This window comes from Mizuhopecten yessoensis, unplaced genomic scaffold (assembly GCF_002113885.1).
Source record: "Mizuhopecten yessoensis strain PY_sf001 unplaced genomic scaffold, ASM211388v2 scaffold11139, whole genome shotgun sequence".
Classification (NCBI taxonomy): Eukaryota; Metazoa; Mollusca; class Bivalvia; order Pectinida; family Pectinidae; genus Mizuhopecten; species Mizuhopecten yessoensis.
The window spans coordinates 1,177,380-1,196,211 of NW_018408899.1; the positions used below are offsets into that span (position 1 = coordinate 1,177,380).

General features: G+C 34.0%; 1 protein-coding gene across 1 annotated transcript in view; it reads right to left on the reverse strand.

Moving 5' to 3' along the window:
• Positions 1-16,243: 16,243 nt before the first annotated feature.
• LOC110466594 (cholecystokinin receptor type A-like) overlaps positions 16,244-18,832 on the reverse strand; it is a 92,315-nt gene continuing 89,726 nt past the window's right edge. Inside the window, exon 7 of the mRNA XM_021523182.1 lies at positions 16,244-16,748. Coding sequence (XP_021378857.1) covers positions 16,467-16,748 — 282 coding nt within the window. The 3' untranslated portion in view covers positions 16,244-16,466. The remainder of the gene's footprint in view (positions 16,749-18,832) is intronic.

Genomic DNA, 18,832 nt, shown 5'->3' on the forward strand with positions numbered 1-18,832 from the left:
TTGTTGACAGACTTCAATAATTTCTTGTTGTTTGCTTGCATTGTTTGACGCTAACAGCAAATAAATATGAAAGACAATAAGTGCTGCTAGTGTAATATTTACCGTGTAGGCACAGACGTTAACATTTCAACAAGTTATTCAAGTCTTACAGAGTCGCGAACTCTATTTCAAAACAAGTTATTCAAGTCTTACAGGGTCGCGAACTCTATTTCAAAACAAGTTATTCAGTGTTACAGAGTCGCAAACTCTATTTCAAAACAAGGTATTCAAGTCTTACAGAGTCGCGAACTCCCTGTTCTTTGATAAATCTTTTGCAGTACACTAATAAAAGTCTCTGATTGTATGGCAGCATTTTGCTAGAAAGTGCCCGCGGGCGCTATTGACGCAGTAGTCCAATACATTTATCGACGTGACTTGTTGAAAGTCTTTTTTGCGTTTAACGCTGTTTCATACTTTTGAACTTTTGTATTTTAGTCTTCAGTACCAATAATGAAAAAAATAAACCCAAGCTGTTTTTTTATTTTCTATTTTTATTAGTTTGGTGAAGTCGTCTAGACACTGAGATTGTATGGGACATACTAGGTACACCACATCATACTTAAATTCTCAAGTTCTCCTGTGTCTTAAACACAGACAAATAAATATAAAATAACTTACTTGTACATATTTTTTTCTTTCTAGCTTTGGATCACATAACATAGCGGTAGATTAAGTTAACAATAAATTTGAATTGAAATACAGTACATGTATTTTGACCAAAACAATAATAAGGGTGTGCTGTCTGCGACACCATATATATACGTACGTATGTGAGGTAATACTTTTCTTCTTTTATAGCACACCTGCAATTGTTTTTTTTAAATGTATGATTAATTTTATACAAAAAAAATATTTCATCACGTTCCTGTTTCTGGAGACTCTCTTTACAAAACATGGCGGCTGCACTCTGTGATTCAGTGTGTACCCAAAAACAATCCACACGGATCTGTACCGTGTATTTAATAACTCTTTATCTCTGAAAGCTGACTAGATGTGATCAGAACCTACAGCCAACGGTGCAGCACTAGCTGTTCATCCGACAACACCATGGACCGAGAGGTTAGCCACCCTTAGTTTTCAGTATATCTGGTGTCAGGAAGTGGGCACAGGGCAATCATAGCTGCAACAAGACGGCCTTCATTCGCCCTGCAGCATCTATTGCCCTGTAAAAGGAGACATTTTCCATTGCATACATTGTATACACACGCAGAGTTACATAGACTATCTTCTGATAGTCTCTGCAACCGTGAAGCCGGTTGTAACCGTTAAAACCATCCGTACTATGATATAAGAGACACTGAAAGCGGTCTTCGAATTCCCGAAATCCCGGTCCTCGAGCTAGATCGAGCCAGCAACGGACCAGGGTCGCTACCATCTATTTGCATCCTGCTCCATCTTCATTCAGTCGTATGACCTCTTGGTTTCCTAGCTGACTTTTCAGATCAGAGTGAAGCCCCCTGTTGTTTCGCAGTATGGACTGAAGAAGGCAGCCAGGAGGTCGCCAAAATCTTCAAATTGGATTTTTTTTTCTTCAAAGACATTCTTCAAACAACCGTTTAAAATTACTCATTACTTTCCTGTATTTATCTCCAGCTTGTTTCCCGAAATCACGAAACAAAACTGACTAATGATAACATCACGTTGCCATAGCATTAGATGACGCGAGAATGTTTTGAAACAATTTTTGTATCAATTAATGGATAACAACCGATGAGTCACGGCCACAAAGGAGTTCCGGCTATATCATGACAAACCATTTTGTATTTTGTACATGTAAAACACCTTTATAGTATTGGCCTAGTCTGGATAAATCGCAATATAATGCTATCAGAGAGTTCATATAAGAGTGATATAGAGAACACGCATTGCAAAATAAGGGGAAATAATGCACTATCTGTATCAATTATCAATTCATTCATAACCTTCCGCATGATTTCTCAATTTTCTTCTCGAGTAAACATTTGTTTCATTGTATTTTATTGCGTCTCCTTTCAAGTGTTGGAGTTTAATTCAGGTGACTAATAAAAGTTCCTATTTTTGGAGAAACCTTGTTTTCAAAGAATAAATGATTAATGCTATTTCTCAAATAATCAGTTAAGATCGTGCAGAGAGATTTTTGTATCCAAACTGATTATAAATGATGAATAAAAAATATAAATGAAAACAAAATATGAAAAAACAAAACAAAAAATATATATAGATATTGTTACGTTTGATAATGTATTAGGGTGAGTAAATGATTGAAAAATAATTACTAACGAAGGTCGCTTTGGCCTCACGTTGATACTTTCCCAACATTTTCTAATCTAGATTATCCACTGTTATTCTATACATTATGGCTTTGACTCATGAACATTTTTATTATGTTGCTTACTTGTTGTTGAATTTACGATAACTCCGTATTGTTGAATTTTTACTCGACCTACTTGTGTCACTTACATATGGCGCTTTCATTGACCTGGAATGGAGGCTAAGGATAAGAGGCGACGACATTGACACCGAAGGATAAGAGGCGACGCCATTAACACACCAGGATCTAGATCCGCTAATATCCGATCAGACAGATCAAAACTTGTTTGGGTTCGATCATAGTGATACAATTGTGTTTTATATTGGTCGATAAAAAAAGTCGGCAATTCATTTATATTATTGTTTTAAAAGACAAAATTCAAAACAATTATCTAAAAAAATTATGTGATGCGTATTAAATGATGTTGCATACATTTTTCTATTGATGATTTATGAGGGTGATTAACTGATGGAAAATAGTAATTCAAGGTCGCTTTGGACTAGCGTTCATATTTCACCAACATTTTCAAGCCTAGATTACCCGATATAATCCTATGAAACATGTCGTTACGTTGATTACGTTGTAGCTATGTATTGTTCAATTTCACCTTGGCCTTCTTGTGTCACTTACACATGGCGCTTTCATTGACCTGGAATGGAGGCTATTGATATTTAATGACAAGAGGCGACGACATAAACACACCAGGTTCTATTTCCGCTATCATCAGATCCGTCAGATCAAAACTTGTGTGGGTTCTACCATAGCGGTGCAATTGTGTTGTATATTGGTCCATAAAAAATCGGCAATACATTTATATTATTGTTTGAATTTGAAAAATCGGATTTATCTTAGTTTGTTTACTTGTGTTATAAGTGTGTTATCTACTCAGATTGTTTACTTTATACTGATACGTTTGCAGTCCCAAATATAACATCTCAGGGGAACTTAACAGCAACAAGGAACACGAAATGTTCTCGGTTTTACACATATAGCTTGGTATTTGAAGATTATTTAAAGTAAACTTGGTTTGGTTAATTAGTTATATTCTATGAATATAGCAAACACATTGCAGAAGTAGGTGATGCGGTTCATATCTTTTAGATATTAGCCTTGCCCTGTCTGACAAAATCAGTTTACCAGTTCCAAAATCAGTTGCCTTCTTAGTTTTTAAGAACAAAATCACATATACATTAGTGATCTTATATAACATTGTCCTTAAGGAATATACCGTGTAACCACAAAACTAATCATGGTCACCACTTAAAATTTGATTTTAAAAGACAGACAACCCTTTTTAGTTTATAACTGATTATCAATAATAATTATTTTCTGATGAAATCAAAATAATTTCGCTCTAAGCACATACCTCGCCGAACATTGTTGTATCCGACGTCATCACTTTTTGTGTTGTCTATTTTATTTTAAAGATTATACGATATAATCCGAATAAAAGTCCAGCATTTGGAGAAAAACTTAAATAAAATTATTATAATAGAACAAAAAAAAAAAAACAACCTAAATACACATTAACAATACAAAAACCGAAAGCATTATAGTATCCTGTTTCTTACTGATGTATTTAACATTTAAATTCATGCATTGCGCAGTTTTTAATGATGCTTTTTACATGTCCATGGAGAAATTTATATAGCAATACTTCATTGACGTCTTGGTCATTGACACTTCTTGCTGCAGAACATCATCGCGGGCAGACTCATCCTTTGATTTACGTTGATTGGGTACATCGACTTTTGTTCTGTATTGCAGCATTGCTAGATACTGTATTATTAACCTTGCATACGTGATCCTACCCTTGTTCTATAAATGACAACGTCGGAAGATTTTGGCAAATGACTGTGTTATAACTTTTCATTAAGAACTATATAAACCAGAACGAGACCAACAGCAGGCTGTAGAAAAACCATATAGAGAATACCAAAGTGTTCATAAACAATGACTTGAAATCAAAATCGATAAAACTAGGACAGATAATGAAAGAAAGATAGATTAACACGGAGACCTTTGAAAATAAAACAAGAGGTGTTCCGGAGGGTAAGCGTCTTATCAGCAGATAATGATTTGCCAGTAATAAATTGTAAAGAAAGGCGTACAATTAAATGCTTTGCCATCATACATAAGCTTCTATTTTGCAGAAATTAGATTCCAGATAGTGTGATAATGAAATACAAATCCAATTGTATAGCTTGTGAGTGTCCTTAAATATCATGAGTTACCTAGCAGAGCTCTGTGACCTTCATATGCTATGTCATGTGACTTTTATATGATAAATCGTCCTTAATCTTCAGATGATAGCTTGCGATATTTGCATGATAGCTTGTGTCCTTTGTATATAAGTTTGCGGCCTCCATATTGTAGCATGTGACTTTTTTATGCATATGACGTGAGGGTAAAGGTTTCACGGTGTATGATATATTCCTTGTAATTTTGAAATTATGCAATTAGTCATAGTTTTGGACACAGGAAGGTAACACAGGAAGGTAACACAGGAAGGTAACCATTTGAAGACCCACCTATTAATAATACAACACCTATTGCATACGAATTTGGCTTTATATAATTATTCTAGAGAGTGACAATCTGACCGGGGTTTTTTCTTATCAGAGAAATTGTCTTGGAAAGGAACGTCACATTCCCTCGATTCTCGTTGTATCGTTTGCTTCAGGAAATTTAAAATAGCCGTAATTGTGCAAGAATTCAACACATTGTTTTGATTCTTTTAAAACATCTTAGTGGTTAATTCACCTGTTTAAGCCGACGTTAGGCTTATAGCTAATTGTGAATTGTATTTTTGTTAATTAAGTATAGATATGTTTTTGGTTCAATTTTGTTTGGCAGTCAGTTTTGGAATCCCGATCTGAACACACGTTTACAACCAGTGTGCTCTAATTCAACATCTGTTAAAGGAAAGTTCTTATCGTTGCCATCTGTTTTCTGAAAATACCTCCATAAAGGTCAGACATTACATAAACATAATTACCCTTATTTTTATTTTTTTAATACGTTTGTATTTATGGTATTTAACTGAGCTTCATTTGCATTTGATAAATTCATATAGACCTAGTTTCCTGAAAGCTGGTTCTTAAACTTACCAACCTCTGAGCTGTCATATTTGTATTTTGGGTGGCATTAGAACAATTCTCTCAAAGCTTTCTCCTTATTTCACACGATACTAAGTGATAAAACAAACCTATAACAACATCTCCCTTGCGTTCATTCATACAAACACCTAACCTGTCTATGTGAGGTTACAGATCATTACAGTGGTGACCGTGTCTTTTTCTTTGTATAATTAGTGCTTTTCACACATGTTAATGATCCAATAAACATATTCTTTAAAAGTTTAAATAGTTCACAGTTCCTAATTTGTCTTTTTTGCAATTTCTTACAGTAATACATGTACATGACAATAAATATAAATACATACTATTTGCTTTCAGGATTGATCACCTATGATAAGTTAAACCGTATAGCGTCAATCGACTTTAATATCCCGTATCCCACTGTATGTGGTATGTACAGTTATTTGTCCTTAATTTCGTTTTGGATATAACTTGTGCTCAGTTGGGTTAGGATAATTCCGTTGACCAGGTAGCACAGCCGGTTAGAGCGGCAGTATAACTACCTGCGGTTCGAATCCCGGTCTAGCCCCGCTGAGTTTGTTCACTCGGAACATTGTTCTTGGTTATATTTGATTTTTTTCATCTTTATTATTTCTCATAAAAGTCCCGTAAGGTATTGATTACTTTTCGAAATGATTGATCAAATCTATAGTCATGCTGGAAAAGCAGCTTCAATTGCGTTGGTACAGTTTTTGGCAGTGGTACGGGGAAACGTAAGACAATAAGTTACATGCTGGTTTCGGAACATGCGGTAACATGATATATATATATGTGTACGTGTACCACTGTACAGCTGTCTGTCGTTACTTCCGACTCTACTTAAAAGGCCTAATGAATATCCAGGAAACAGTATTCCTATCATAGAGTCTCGAATGCTTGGAAAAATGTGCTCATCCTATAGCTCCTATTTCCCAAACGACTCACAAAGAATAACAGAATAGCTGCCTGACGCTGAAATCGATAAGGTGTGACTAAAATGTTATACTGCTAGCTTATTGTATGATAGTACACGTCAACACCAATTCAAGGTTAGATAAGACTTACTTTTACGACGGAGCTAATTTTAAAATAAGTTTTGAGACAGATCCTGTTCGTTTGGAGCAGTAAGGAGAGTATCAGATCAGCGTCACCTCCCATGGTCGATGTATTGAGCTGACTTGAAGAAACGTTCATGTAAATTTTTACACGATTTTTTTTTTTGATCTTTAAAGTTTGAGCCATCATCGCAAACTGAAGCTATTTTTATCAGGCACCTTTTTCATTTTGTTAACGTTGCCTAGATAATCAGATTGCTGGGACTAACGTAAGACTCTGGGTATACCTCGTCCTACTCAATTTCTATCGTGTCTTGAACTTACACAGATGTATATGTATTAACCGTTTGGTAAATGTCTTTAGCAGTACCTACATAGGTATAACTTTGTCTGATTTAAGTCCCATGGTATCCACTAAGTCCAGATAAATTTAACACTACATTTTGATATAAATGTCCATATGGACCAATGAAAAAATCAACATGTGCTAGCTGTAGATTTAGACGTGTATGGTATTACATGACTTTTATACTTGCACTTTACTTCATTGAATTGTGAAACGAACACAAATGGCAGACAAAAGAACATTCAGGAAGAAATGACGACGTCATGTTACCAAAATCGTGGCTATATGTTCTGAACACATTCTTGCTTCGTATTGATTCATGAACAGCAATAGATGATTTTCAGCCAGAACAAGGATGAGTTCTGGTTACTGGGTTAATACACAACCAGTATCATCACAGTGTAAGAATATGGAACTTTGTATTACATGACCTGAAAATCGGCTGTATTTACTGTTGATACAATGATATGGTTCGTTCCGTATCTTTATAACGGTCTTTTCGTAATATGTACACACACGCTCTTGGTTATTATAAAGCTTCCCACAAGTAAATACGCACGTGTTTGTGTTCTGTGGGGTCGTTGTTTGACCCTCTAATGCATCAACGTGTCTTAACGCATCACAAGGACAAGCTTAATGTTACTTTGATGCAGTAAGCATACACATGTATGAGCTTAATGTTACTTTGATGCAGTAAGCATACACATGTATGAGCTTAATGTTATTTTGATGCAGTAAGCATAACCATGGATGAGCTTAATGTTATTTTGATGCAGTAAGCATACACATGTATGAGCTTAATGTTATTTTGATGCAGTAAGCATACACATGTATGAGCTTAATGTTATTTTGATGCAGTAAGCATACACATGTATGAGCTTAATGTTATTTTGATGCAGTAAGCATACACATGTATGAGCTTAATGTTATTTTGATGCAGTAAGCATACACATGTATGAGCTTAATGTTATTTTGATGCAGTAAGCATACACATGTATGAGCTTAATGTTATTTTGATGCAGTAAGCATACACATGTATGAGCTTAATGTTATTTTGATGCAGTAAGCATACACATGTATGAGCTTAATGTTATTTTGATGCAGTAAGCATACACATGTATGAGCTTAATGTTATTTTGATGCAGTAAGCATACACATGTATGAGCTTAATGTTATTTTGATGCAGTAAGCATACACATGTATGAGCTTAATGTTATTTTGATGCAGTAAGCATACACATGTATGAGCTTAATGTTATTTTGATGCAGTAAGCATACACATGTATGAGCTTAATGTTATTTTGATGCAGTAAGCATACACATGTATGAGCTTAATGTTATTTTGATGCAGTAAGCATACACATGTATGAGCTTAATGTTATTTTGATGCAGTAAGCATACACATGTATGAGCTTAATGTTATTTTGATGCAGTAAGCATACACATGTATGAGCTTAATGTTATTTTGATGCAGTAAGCATACACATGTATGAGCTTAATGTTATTTTGATGCAGTAAGCATACACATGTATGAGCTTAATGTTATTTTGATGCAGTAAGCATACACATGTATGAGCTTAATGTTATTTTGATGCAGTAAGCATACACATGTATGAGCTTAATGTTATTTTGATGCAGTAAGCATACACATGTATGAGCTTAATGTTATTTTGATGCAGTAAGCATACACATGTATGAGCTTAATGTTATTTTGATGCAGTAAGCATACACATGTATGAGCTTAATGTTATTTTGATGCAGTAAGCATACACATGTATGAGCTTAATGTTATTTTGATGCAGTAAGCATACACATGTATGAGCTTAATGTTATTTTGATGCAGTAAGCATACACATGTATGAGCTTAATGTTATTTTGATGCAGTAAGCATACACATGTATGAGCTTAATGTTATTTTGATGCAGTAAGCATACACATGTATGAGCTTAATGTTATTTTGATGCAGTAAGCATACACATGTATGAGCTTAATGTTATTTTGATGCAGTAAGCATACACATGTATGAGCTTAATGCTATTTTGATGCAGTAAGCATACACATGTATGAGCTTAATGCTATTGTGATTCAATAAGCATACACAGGTATGAGCTTAAAGTTATTTTAATGCAGTAAGCATACACATGTATGAGCTAAATGTTATTTTGATGCATTAAGCATACACATGTATGAGCTTAATGTTATTTTGATGCATTTAGCATACACATGTATGAGCTTAATGTTATTTTGATGCAGTAAGCATACACATGTATGAGCTTAATGTTATTGTGATGCAGTAAGCATACACAGGTATGAGCTTTATGTTATTTTGATGCAGTAAGCATAAACTTGTATGAGCTTAATGCTATTGTGATGCAGTAAGCATACACATGTATGAGCGTTATGCTATTGTGATGCAGTAACCATACCCATGTATGAGCTTAATGATATTGTGATGAAGTAAGCATACACATGTATCAGCTTAATATTATTTTGATGCAGTAAGCATGCACAGGTATGAGCTTAATGCATCAAAATAACATTAATCTCATACATGTGTATGCCGACTTCATCAAAATAGCATTAAGCTGATACATGTGTATGCTTATTGCAGCAAAATAGCATTAAGCTCATACTTGTGTATGCTTACTGCACCAAAATAACATTAAGCTGATACATGTGTATGCTTACGGCATCACAATAGCATAACGCTCATACATGTTTATGCCTACTGCATCAAAATAGCATTAGGCTCATACATGTGTATGTGTATGCTTACTGCATAACAATAGCATTAAGCTCACACAAGTTTATGCTTACTGCGTCAAAATAACATAAAGCTCATACCTGGGTATGCTTACTGCATCCAAATAACATTAAGCTCATTCATGTGTATGCTTACTGCACCAAAATAACATTAAGCTCAAACATGTGTATGCTTACTGCACCACAATAGCATTAAGCTCACACAAGTTTATGCTTACTGCATCACGATAACATTAAGCTCATATATGTGTATGCTAAATGCATCAAAATAACATTACTCATACCTGTGTATGCTTACTGCATCCAAATAACATTAAGCTCAAACATGTGTATGCCTACTGCATCACAATAGCATTAAGCTCACACAAGTTTATGCTTACTGCGTCAAAATAACATAAAGCTCATACCTGGGTATGCTTACTGCATCCAAATAACATTAAGCTCAAACATGTGTATGCTTACTGCACCACAATAGCATTAAGCTCACACAAGTTTATGCTTACTGCGTCAAAATAACATAAAGCTCATACCTGGGTATGCTTACTGCATCCAAATAACATTAAGCTCAAACATGTGTATGCCTACTGCATCAAAATAGCATCAATAGCATTAAGCTCACACAAGTTTATGCTTACTGCATCACGATAACATTAAGCTCATATATGTGTATGCTAAATGCATCAAAATAACATTAATCTCATACATGTGTATGCCGACTTCATCAAAATAGCATTAGGCTCATACATGTGTATGACTACTGCATCAAAATAGCATTTAGCTCATACATGTGTATACTTACTCCATCAAAATAACATTAATCTCATACATGTGTATGCCTACTGCATCACAATAGCATTAAGCTCATACATTTGTATGCTTACTGCATCCAAATAACATTAAGATCATACATGTGTATGCTTGCTGCATCACAATCGCATAACGCTCATTCATGTGTATGCTTACTGCACCAAAATAACATTAAGCTCATATATGTGTATGCTAAATGCATCAAAATAACATTAAGCTTATACATGTGTATGCTTACGGCATCACAATAGCATAACGCTCATACATGTTTATGCTTACTGCATCACAATAGCAGTATGAGCTTAATGTTATTTTGATGCAGTAAGCATACACAGGTATGAGCTTAATGTTATTGTGATGCATTAAGACACGTTGAGGAATCAGGGGGTATAACAGATCGTCATCAGTTACTGTTACGCGCCTCACCTTGTATTTCAACAGTAGATTAGACCTATTTGGATTTCCAGGTATTTGGCCACTAGCATCACCAATGAGTTCTAGAAGGACGAAACATCTGTATGGTGCAGTGTTATTCATATTTGGGAAAATTGTACCGTTTAACACATGCATCAAAGTTGCTCTCACCATGAATGTGATAAGATTGATATGCACTTTTTTGAGTGTGAAAACCTCATATTTTCGTACCTTTATCAAACCACGCATTGCCATTGTGATTAGTATCACCGCATACATAGAAAGCAAGGAACTGCATGTACTAACTATCAATTCTATCTTAACCTTCCTGAATGATTTCTTTTAATGCTTTAGTTGAATAAACATATTTTTTGTTACATTTTATTGTCACTTATTTCCAATAATATTTAAAATTGTTCCCGAGAACTCGTCAAATTCGTACAGAGAATTTTGATATCTCGGCTCATATATCATCTTTCACAGTTATGCATTGCAGAAAATGACAAAAAACACAGATTGATGAGGATATTTTTAAGCGTCTATTCAAATATATGCCATAAATGATATACAGGAGTAACACAGAACATTTTGGCAATACAAACATTGTGTAAGTTAAAATGAATATCACATCTCATCTTTAGCTAAATATAGACGATATTACAATATTTAATCCAGAGGTAATTTCAAGTTAAGCTGAACATTGACCTTGCTTCGGATAGCGCACTAACCTAGGCATACATATCCGCTAGAATACTGGTGTATATATCACAACGTCCTATACAAACATTTCAATAACCCTAAAAATTATTCAATTCCTTCATCTTTTTCATTTTCATAAAGATTGTAAAATTGGTTAGGTTTTGGACATCTTAATTGTTTTAATTTTGTTCTTCAAATTACCAAATATATAAAGGATATCTAAAAATACCGTAAAATGCCCTCATGTCTATTTTACGAGTGCGAAGCATAAGTGACAATAGCAGAATATTTGAAAATGTTGAAAGTTAGAGTGAAATTATGTTTGATTTTCAAAAGAAAAATATTGTTTTTGCTATCCATTGTTTGTGTTTATAAAGATACATTTAGTCGCACATATTCTGATTCCATTTTGACACAGGAGTGAAATATGTTATTTTAATTTGGAATATATCGGAACTTTTATGCATTGTTTCCGTAAAAGATGATTTTATAGGTATTTCAGACATGTTTAGCGAATAATAGGGATGTAACCTGACACATTTGTAAATCACATTGTAACTGACTCGCAGACAGCAGGTACGGACAACGTTTTCTAACTAGTGGTCACTGTCTCCGCCTCTAAGGCCTTGTACAGGCAGGATAACGGTTGAGACCTAATTACACATTTACTAAGCAATGACATTCTTAACAACTATACAAACTGTACAAATGACCAGCGATAATTGACCACCGTTAGCACCCTAGAAATGTTTTATAGACTCTGAAACGTATTTTGTCGTTTTTGGCACGTTTCACTGCGATCGGACGCTGATATAGTGTTTGCGCAGTTGTGAAAGGCAATTAGAGACAATGAACTTCCCGAACACCTATTTGCTGCTTATGACGTGTATATATAATAGTCATCACTGTTTGAATGATTCAACTTTTAGATAAATAAGTCCATGCATCTGATCAAATTAAGGTTTCTTTGGGCCACAAGTACATTGCCTGATAATTGGTAAAGTTTCTGGTACAACATATTTGTTTTCATTGGTTACATATTATTTTCCAATGTATGATAAGCTGACGTTACAATTGACTTGGCCATCTTTATATTCATTTTATGTATCTGAAGGTTCCACTACTGCTTTGTGTCATATATTTAAAATCTAAATGTATTGTATTTCAATAGTTGCTAATAAATGAGCTTATATCTGATAAAATGGAAGAAAAGGACAACTTTGATCGATTTCAGTTCGAATGAAGGTTTTCTTTACATTTTGGTATTATGTCAATATATTGCTGACGCTGCAAAATTGAAACAGAACAGCCATGAGCAGTGTTTTAATATTTTATAAATGGCCTTGATTAAGGGTATTGATGGCAAAGTCTGTGCCATTTATACAATTTCATTCCTATATCCGTATATTCATTCCGAATGGTTACCTCACAGTCCAATTGCTGCATCTGTCATACGTTTCCTCTTGTTTGTAATGTAAGCCTTCTGTCGCACATTATGTTGATGTGCAATATTATCTGTTCTTGGCATTTGCCTCATGTATCGTTTAATGACAAATAATTCTATTGCTTTTTCCTTTCCTTTCAGCAATTAATTTTCTGACAAGCAATGTGTAAGTGTATAACACGACATACTATATAGCAATAATTTGCTCTGGGTAACGCTTTGTTAAGCTTCTTGTCAAAACAAGAAATTGGATACGCATGCTGATATACCCTTTAAGCTTGTTTTACCTAGATACATAAGGATATCGATTTTGAAATCGTCAGTTAAATGCGCATACACTTCTAAAATTCTCAGCGGGGGACTAACATCTAAAGATAATACACAAGAATGTCCCAGTGTGACCATTACAGTATCTGTTTCTGACATTAACACACGATTAAAATTGCCAATTATTCGAGAAATAATCCATAAACTAACGAAATTAAAAGTTAAATCTTCTCGAGTGATATTTGAAAATGACGATGTTCTTCCTGGTGTTATTTTTTATTTTAAAAATTTGCTTTATCTGTTGTTCAGAACATTTTTAAGAAGACTCCCATGATAGTTTCTCCCACAAGTTTTGCTTGCTAATTGGCTTCCGAAGGTACGATCAACATAATTGATGAAATCAGTACACGACACGTGTTTCAATTAACGTTGTTGCTACTTAATGTTTTGTATGAGTTGTTTGTGCTTTACTTCCTACAAACCGCTATTGTCACTTAAGGACGAGTAGGGTTTAGGCATTGGTGACAAACTGGAGGAGTACCCTAGGTTTATCCATTTAGTCGGGAGTGAGGAAAACTAGAGTGGTTGTGGGAGAAACTAGATTTCATCATGACGAAATTAAAATTTTATGATCGTCATTATTTTGTCAATCATGTTTCATTATATGTTTTAAAGTGCACATTGTAGTGTTCATCAAGGACACAAGTACTGAAAAGTATCAAACAAATAACCTATCCTGTTATCCCTACTTTGGGAGAAAATTAGAAGGAAATGTCAAACAATTATCGTCTCGATGATGATTACATTTAAAGACGAAATTCATTCATTTGAAGGTGAGGTTTCAACTTTTTCGAATATTTATTGGACAGTTTTTTTAGTACAAACTGTTTATAAGGTTTTCAATACATATGTTCTGTTTGTTTGAAGTTCTTTGCAACAACTATTAAGGTAAATGGTACAAATGAGCTAAACTGAATTACTACCAATGTCACTATTGTCAACTATTCGTTTAAGACGCTTGCTATGCCACTTGACAAGATTGTGGTTGTTCGAAATCTGAATGTTTGAGAATAAAAACATAAAAAGGGAAAACAAAGAAAATTGCTTGTATCGAACAGGGAACCTTTAAATAATAAAGCCTACAATTTACCTATTTACTCACACAGGACAACATAACAGCAAAATGAGTGTTTAATTACTTATAGGGGACAACAAATGCGCAAATATTGATACACTGTAGAAGAATAAACTCTAAACAAGAAAGAACCTCATTAAGGTTGTTTTATCATCTATATAGAATGGGGAACGCTCAAAGCAGAAAAAACTCTTAAGGAACTCTTCTTCTCGAGTAAAACTGATGCAGTGGTACCATTTACCTTTAACAGATGTTTACAAAATAGTTGTATAAGGTTATCATTGCATCTTTAATAAGATTTAAATAATATAAGAAATGCATTGCTTCTTAGGAGAGATATTGGGACACTTGACAGGGTGGTTGACGGGGAAGGGTACTTAAATATTTAGAGCTTCTCGTGGTCAAATCTAATGTTCAATTAACATCTTTCGTCAAATACGTCTTTGGTTGTTTGTGTATAATAATTAAACAATTTTTCATCACGAAGAAATCTCTTTCGGGAGTAATTTTAATAAGATTGCACGTAGTATACTGTAGTAAGCCGTTAAAAAGGTGACCTCACCTTAGATACAGCGGAAGGTTGATAGCATAATCTTAATTAATCTGTAACGTAGTCGACCTCAATAAAGAAAGATCTAACGATAGATAATATACACTTCAGAAAGGCGCAATGGAGACAACGTCAATCCCTGACGAAAACATAAATTTTAAGTACCATAACCTTCAAGCTGTTTTAATCAACCACTTTACTTGGCACTTCCTGAGCGTGTCTCATAAGTTATAGAAAGTATCAGCTGTTGTTACAAGGAAAACAACCTACTTCAGAGACGCCCCTGATAATATTAAAAAACAGCATATGTGAAGGAAATATAAACATCCGGTTTTTTTAAGTACATATTTGATTACCTTTACTTAGAGTTAATGTAATAAAATATGTTTCAAAGCTTCATGAATATAAAGCGAACAGTATACGGTATGTTATCTAGAATAAAGACTTTAATTAGATGAATTGTAACCATTGACGTGAATATTATTACTTCAAATAAAAAAACAAATAAAAGGAAAATTCTTTCTTAATTTCATCAAGTATTTTTAATTCAAAATCCTCCAAAGAAGCGAAACCACGAACTTGAGGACAATATAAAAAGACCAGTGTTTGTTGAAGTATAATAACAAGCATGGGTATTTGATGAAAAGGAATACTCTCTTCAATCCGAAATAGGAACAATCTTTGACCGAATTGGAATACCATCCACATTTCAACAACATTTCAAGAAGTATCAACAAAAAGTGTCGACTCAAAATCCATTAAACAAAACTAAGGTAAAATATTAATAAAGGAAAACTTTACATGGAAAAATCCTGGAACAAGTACAAGGAAGTTAAGACCAGGTGTTCCGGAAAGATAAGTTCATTCCGAGTCATCAATTGCACATATAAATGTAGGTGTATTTAATCTATTAAATGAAGATAAAAAAATCCATGCGAAAACGTATATATAGGGGAGACAGCGAAACTAAATGTTTGCTTATTATGTCTAAATACATTTGATGTATGCTATTTCCATCTCTCTTACATGCATTAGTATAAAGTAAAATCCATTTGAATTTGCAGTAATATAATCGCTATGATAAATATAAGTGAAGGAATATATACACTAAGGCGAACTTAATCCCTGATAAGTGAGAGTATATTGGATTATTTATCATCCATCATTATACAACCATTAATTACCCATTATCAGCAGTCTTGCCCTTGAAAATTTAAGCATAGTTCAAATCAGTTAATGGCATACAACGACGTTTATGGCAGGAGTCAACGTATCTTTTTTTTTTCATTATGAATACAACAATATGTAAATAGGAGTCATGTCATATACATACAAGTTGTTTACGCTCATTCTCTTAATGCTTTTTTATTGTGAAGACAGTCCTAAAAATGCAATTGCATTCACTTCTAAGTTTAGTTGAGAACATCCTGTGTGAATGGACTATAGCTTTTACATATGAACAAATGAGTTCATGGTGTTATGAATGACAAGCGGATCAGGTTTAATTAGAGAGGTGTGGATAAAATTTACCAATACATTTTATGAAACACAGCTATTCCCCCTTGGTGTAGCACAGTGGTAATCATCCAGGGCTGCGTTGTGAACAGTAAGCCTCGTATGAGATGTGCCGTTGCTCGCTTTCGAGTCCAACTCATAGTCCGTAAATATTACTTTCTTCATTGTAAAACACTTTGAAAAACGACACAGACAATAGTGTCGTCGACAGGCGGCCATCATACTCCGCCGGAAGTTCCGAGACATAAAGCCATAAATTATAGGATTCAGGCAGGACTGCACATAAGGGAGACAATCCAATATGATCTGAAAATGTATAGAAATAACAAACAGGCTTGATTGTTAACAATTTAAACATAATCATTCTGAAAGGACAATCAGAAAATTAAAAAATAGTTTGAAAATTAAAATTTCCGTTTACAATCATTGGGGAAACCTTAGAAATATAGGGATGCGGGTGACAAGATGGAACGGAAAATAGTTGAAAATTGTTTAGTTCCGTCGAATTGCTCATAAAGTAATCGAACGCGTGTCAAAGTCTGTAGCAAACTGAATACATCTTTTTCGTGTCTGTAAGAGGACACACTAGGGGATAGATTTATTTAATTGAATCACTTCAAAACATCGTGTTCTTCCTACTAATGAAATATACCATGCAGAGAATAATTATCATTTTTACTTGGAATGCATTATCAAACTATTTTTGTGGAGAAAATATGGGTCTATTTTATTTTAATTTTCTGGAAAACTTGTCGACAATCATTTAGGCTTGCCAATAAATTTCAATACATGACAAGTCTGTTACAAATGAAACACATTTAGATTTCTTTTCTTATCAAGAACACATTTCAACACTATTCATCAATCCAAATATGATTTGTTCGCTTAAAGTAAAGAGTTGAAAATGTCAAAATACCAAATAAAAATATAATTCATATTTGTTATTTTGGGAACGTGATTATTATCACATATAATTTCGTTCTTTTTGTTCCTGTTTAACGTCATAACAAAAGATCAGGCTGTATGAAGACGAATGTGTATTTAGGATACAGTGGAAAATAAAGAGTAGAAAGAGAGAGAGAAAAAAGGATAAACGCTCTAAATGATGCAATGACATTGCTGATAAATTTTGCTTCAGCCACCCCTTAAACAGAAGACACAGGAGAACACACCCTATTCTCCAGGGAGCATAACATTGGTCGCTTAATGACTTACGATAATATGAAGTGGACCACAAAAGATCTGTTCCTTTCCCTTATACTGCCAGGTACAATACATTGTTGTATTGATTTTGAAATGTCTGTTTTATGGTTAGTCATGTGACTGGTGCGACTTTTTTTTGTTAATTTTCACAAATAAATTATTTTATAAAAATAAGGGAAATTTTAAAAGTTCTAAGCCTTTGAAATTATATTTATCACATATTGTACTGTGTTATTCAGTGAATATACCCATGTCATATCTTTTTGCGTATAAACCCACGTAATATGACCTATTAGCCCCGTGATTGGTTGTAAGTTTCAATTGTTTCAATTGTGACGTGACACCAAGGACAAGAATATGACGTCACAGACTACCGCACTTTTTACATTTCAAGGTTGCAGGAAAATTGTCGTTTTACACGGATAAATACCACAAATCTTGATTATGTGATAAAAAGGATCTTACACCCGTTTTCCATTCATATGAAATTTATGAAACTCGTCACAAAGTTTTCATTTTAGCTCCCCTTAAATGAACAATTCTTAGACTCGTTTCACAAATATTATATGAAATGGAAACTCATATAAGATCTTACAGTATGTATGTCATAATTGACAATTCAGCACAATGCTTTATATATATATAAGCCCTAGAAGGCAGAAAAGCCTAGCGGACGATCTGAAAAATTTATGTTTTTATTCTATATTTTCCTTCGCAAGGACTTATTTATTTATTATCTACTATATATATATATATATTAAAATATCAGTAAAAGGGGTAAGCGGAAGAAGCCTAGCGATAGTCGTATAAGAGTGTCGGTAAGGAGAAGACTTCTGTTGTTACTTAACCTACTAGCTATCATGTTGTTCTACATGAAGTAGAGGAAGTATGTACTATCACTACTAGCTATCGTGTTGTTCTACATGTAGTGGAGGAAGTATGTACTACCACTACTAGCTATCGTGTTGTTCTACATGTAGTAGAGGAAGTATGTACTACTACTACTAGCTATCTTGTTGTTCTACATGTAGTAGAGGAAGTATGTACTACCACTACTAGCTATCATGTTGTTCTACATGTAGTAGAGGACGTCTGCACTACCACTACTAGCTATCGTGTTGTTCTACATGTAGAAGAGGAAGTATGTACTATCACTACTAGCTATCGTGTTGTTTTACATGTAGTAG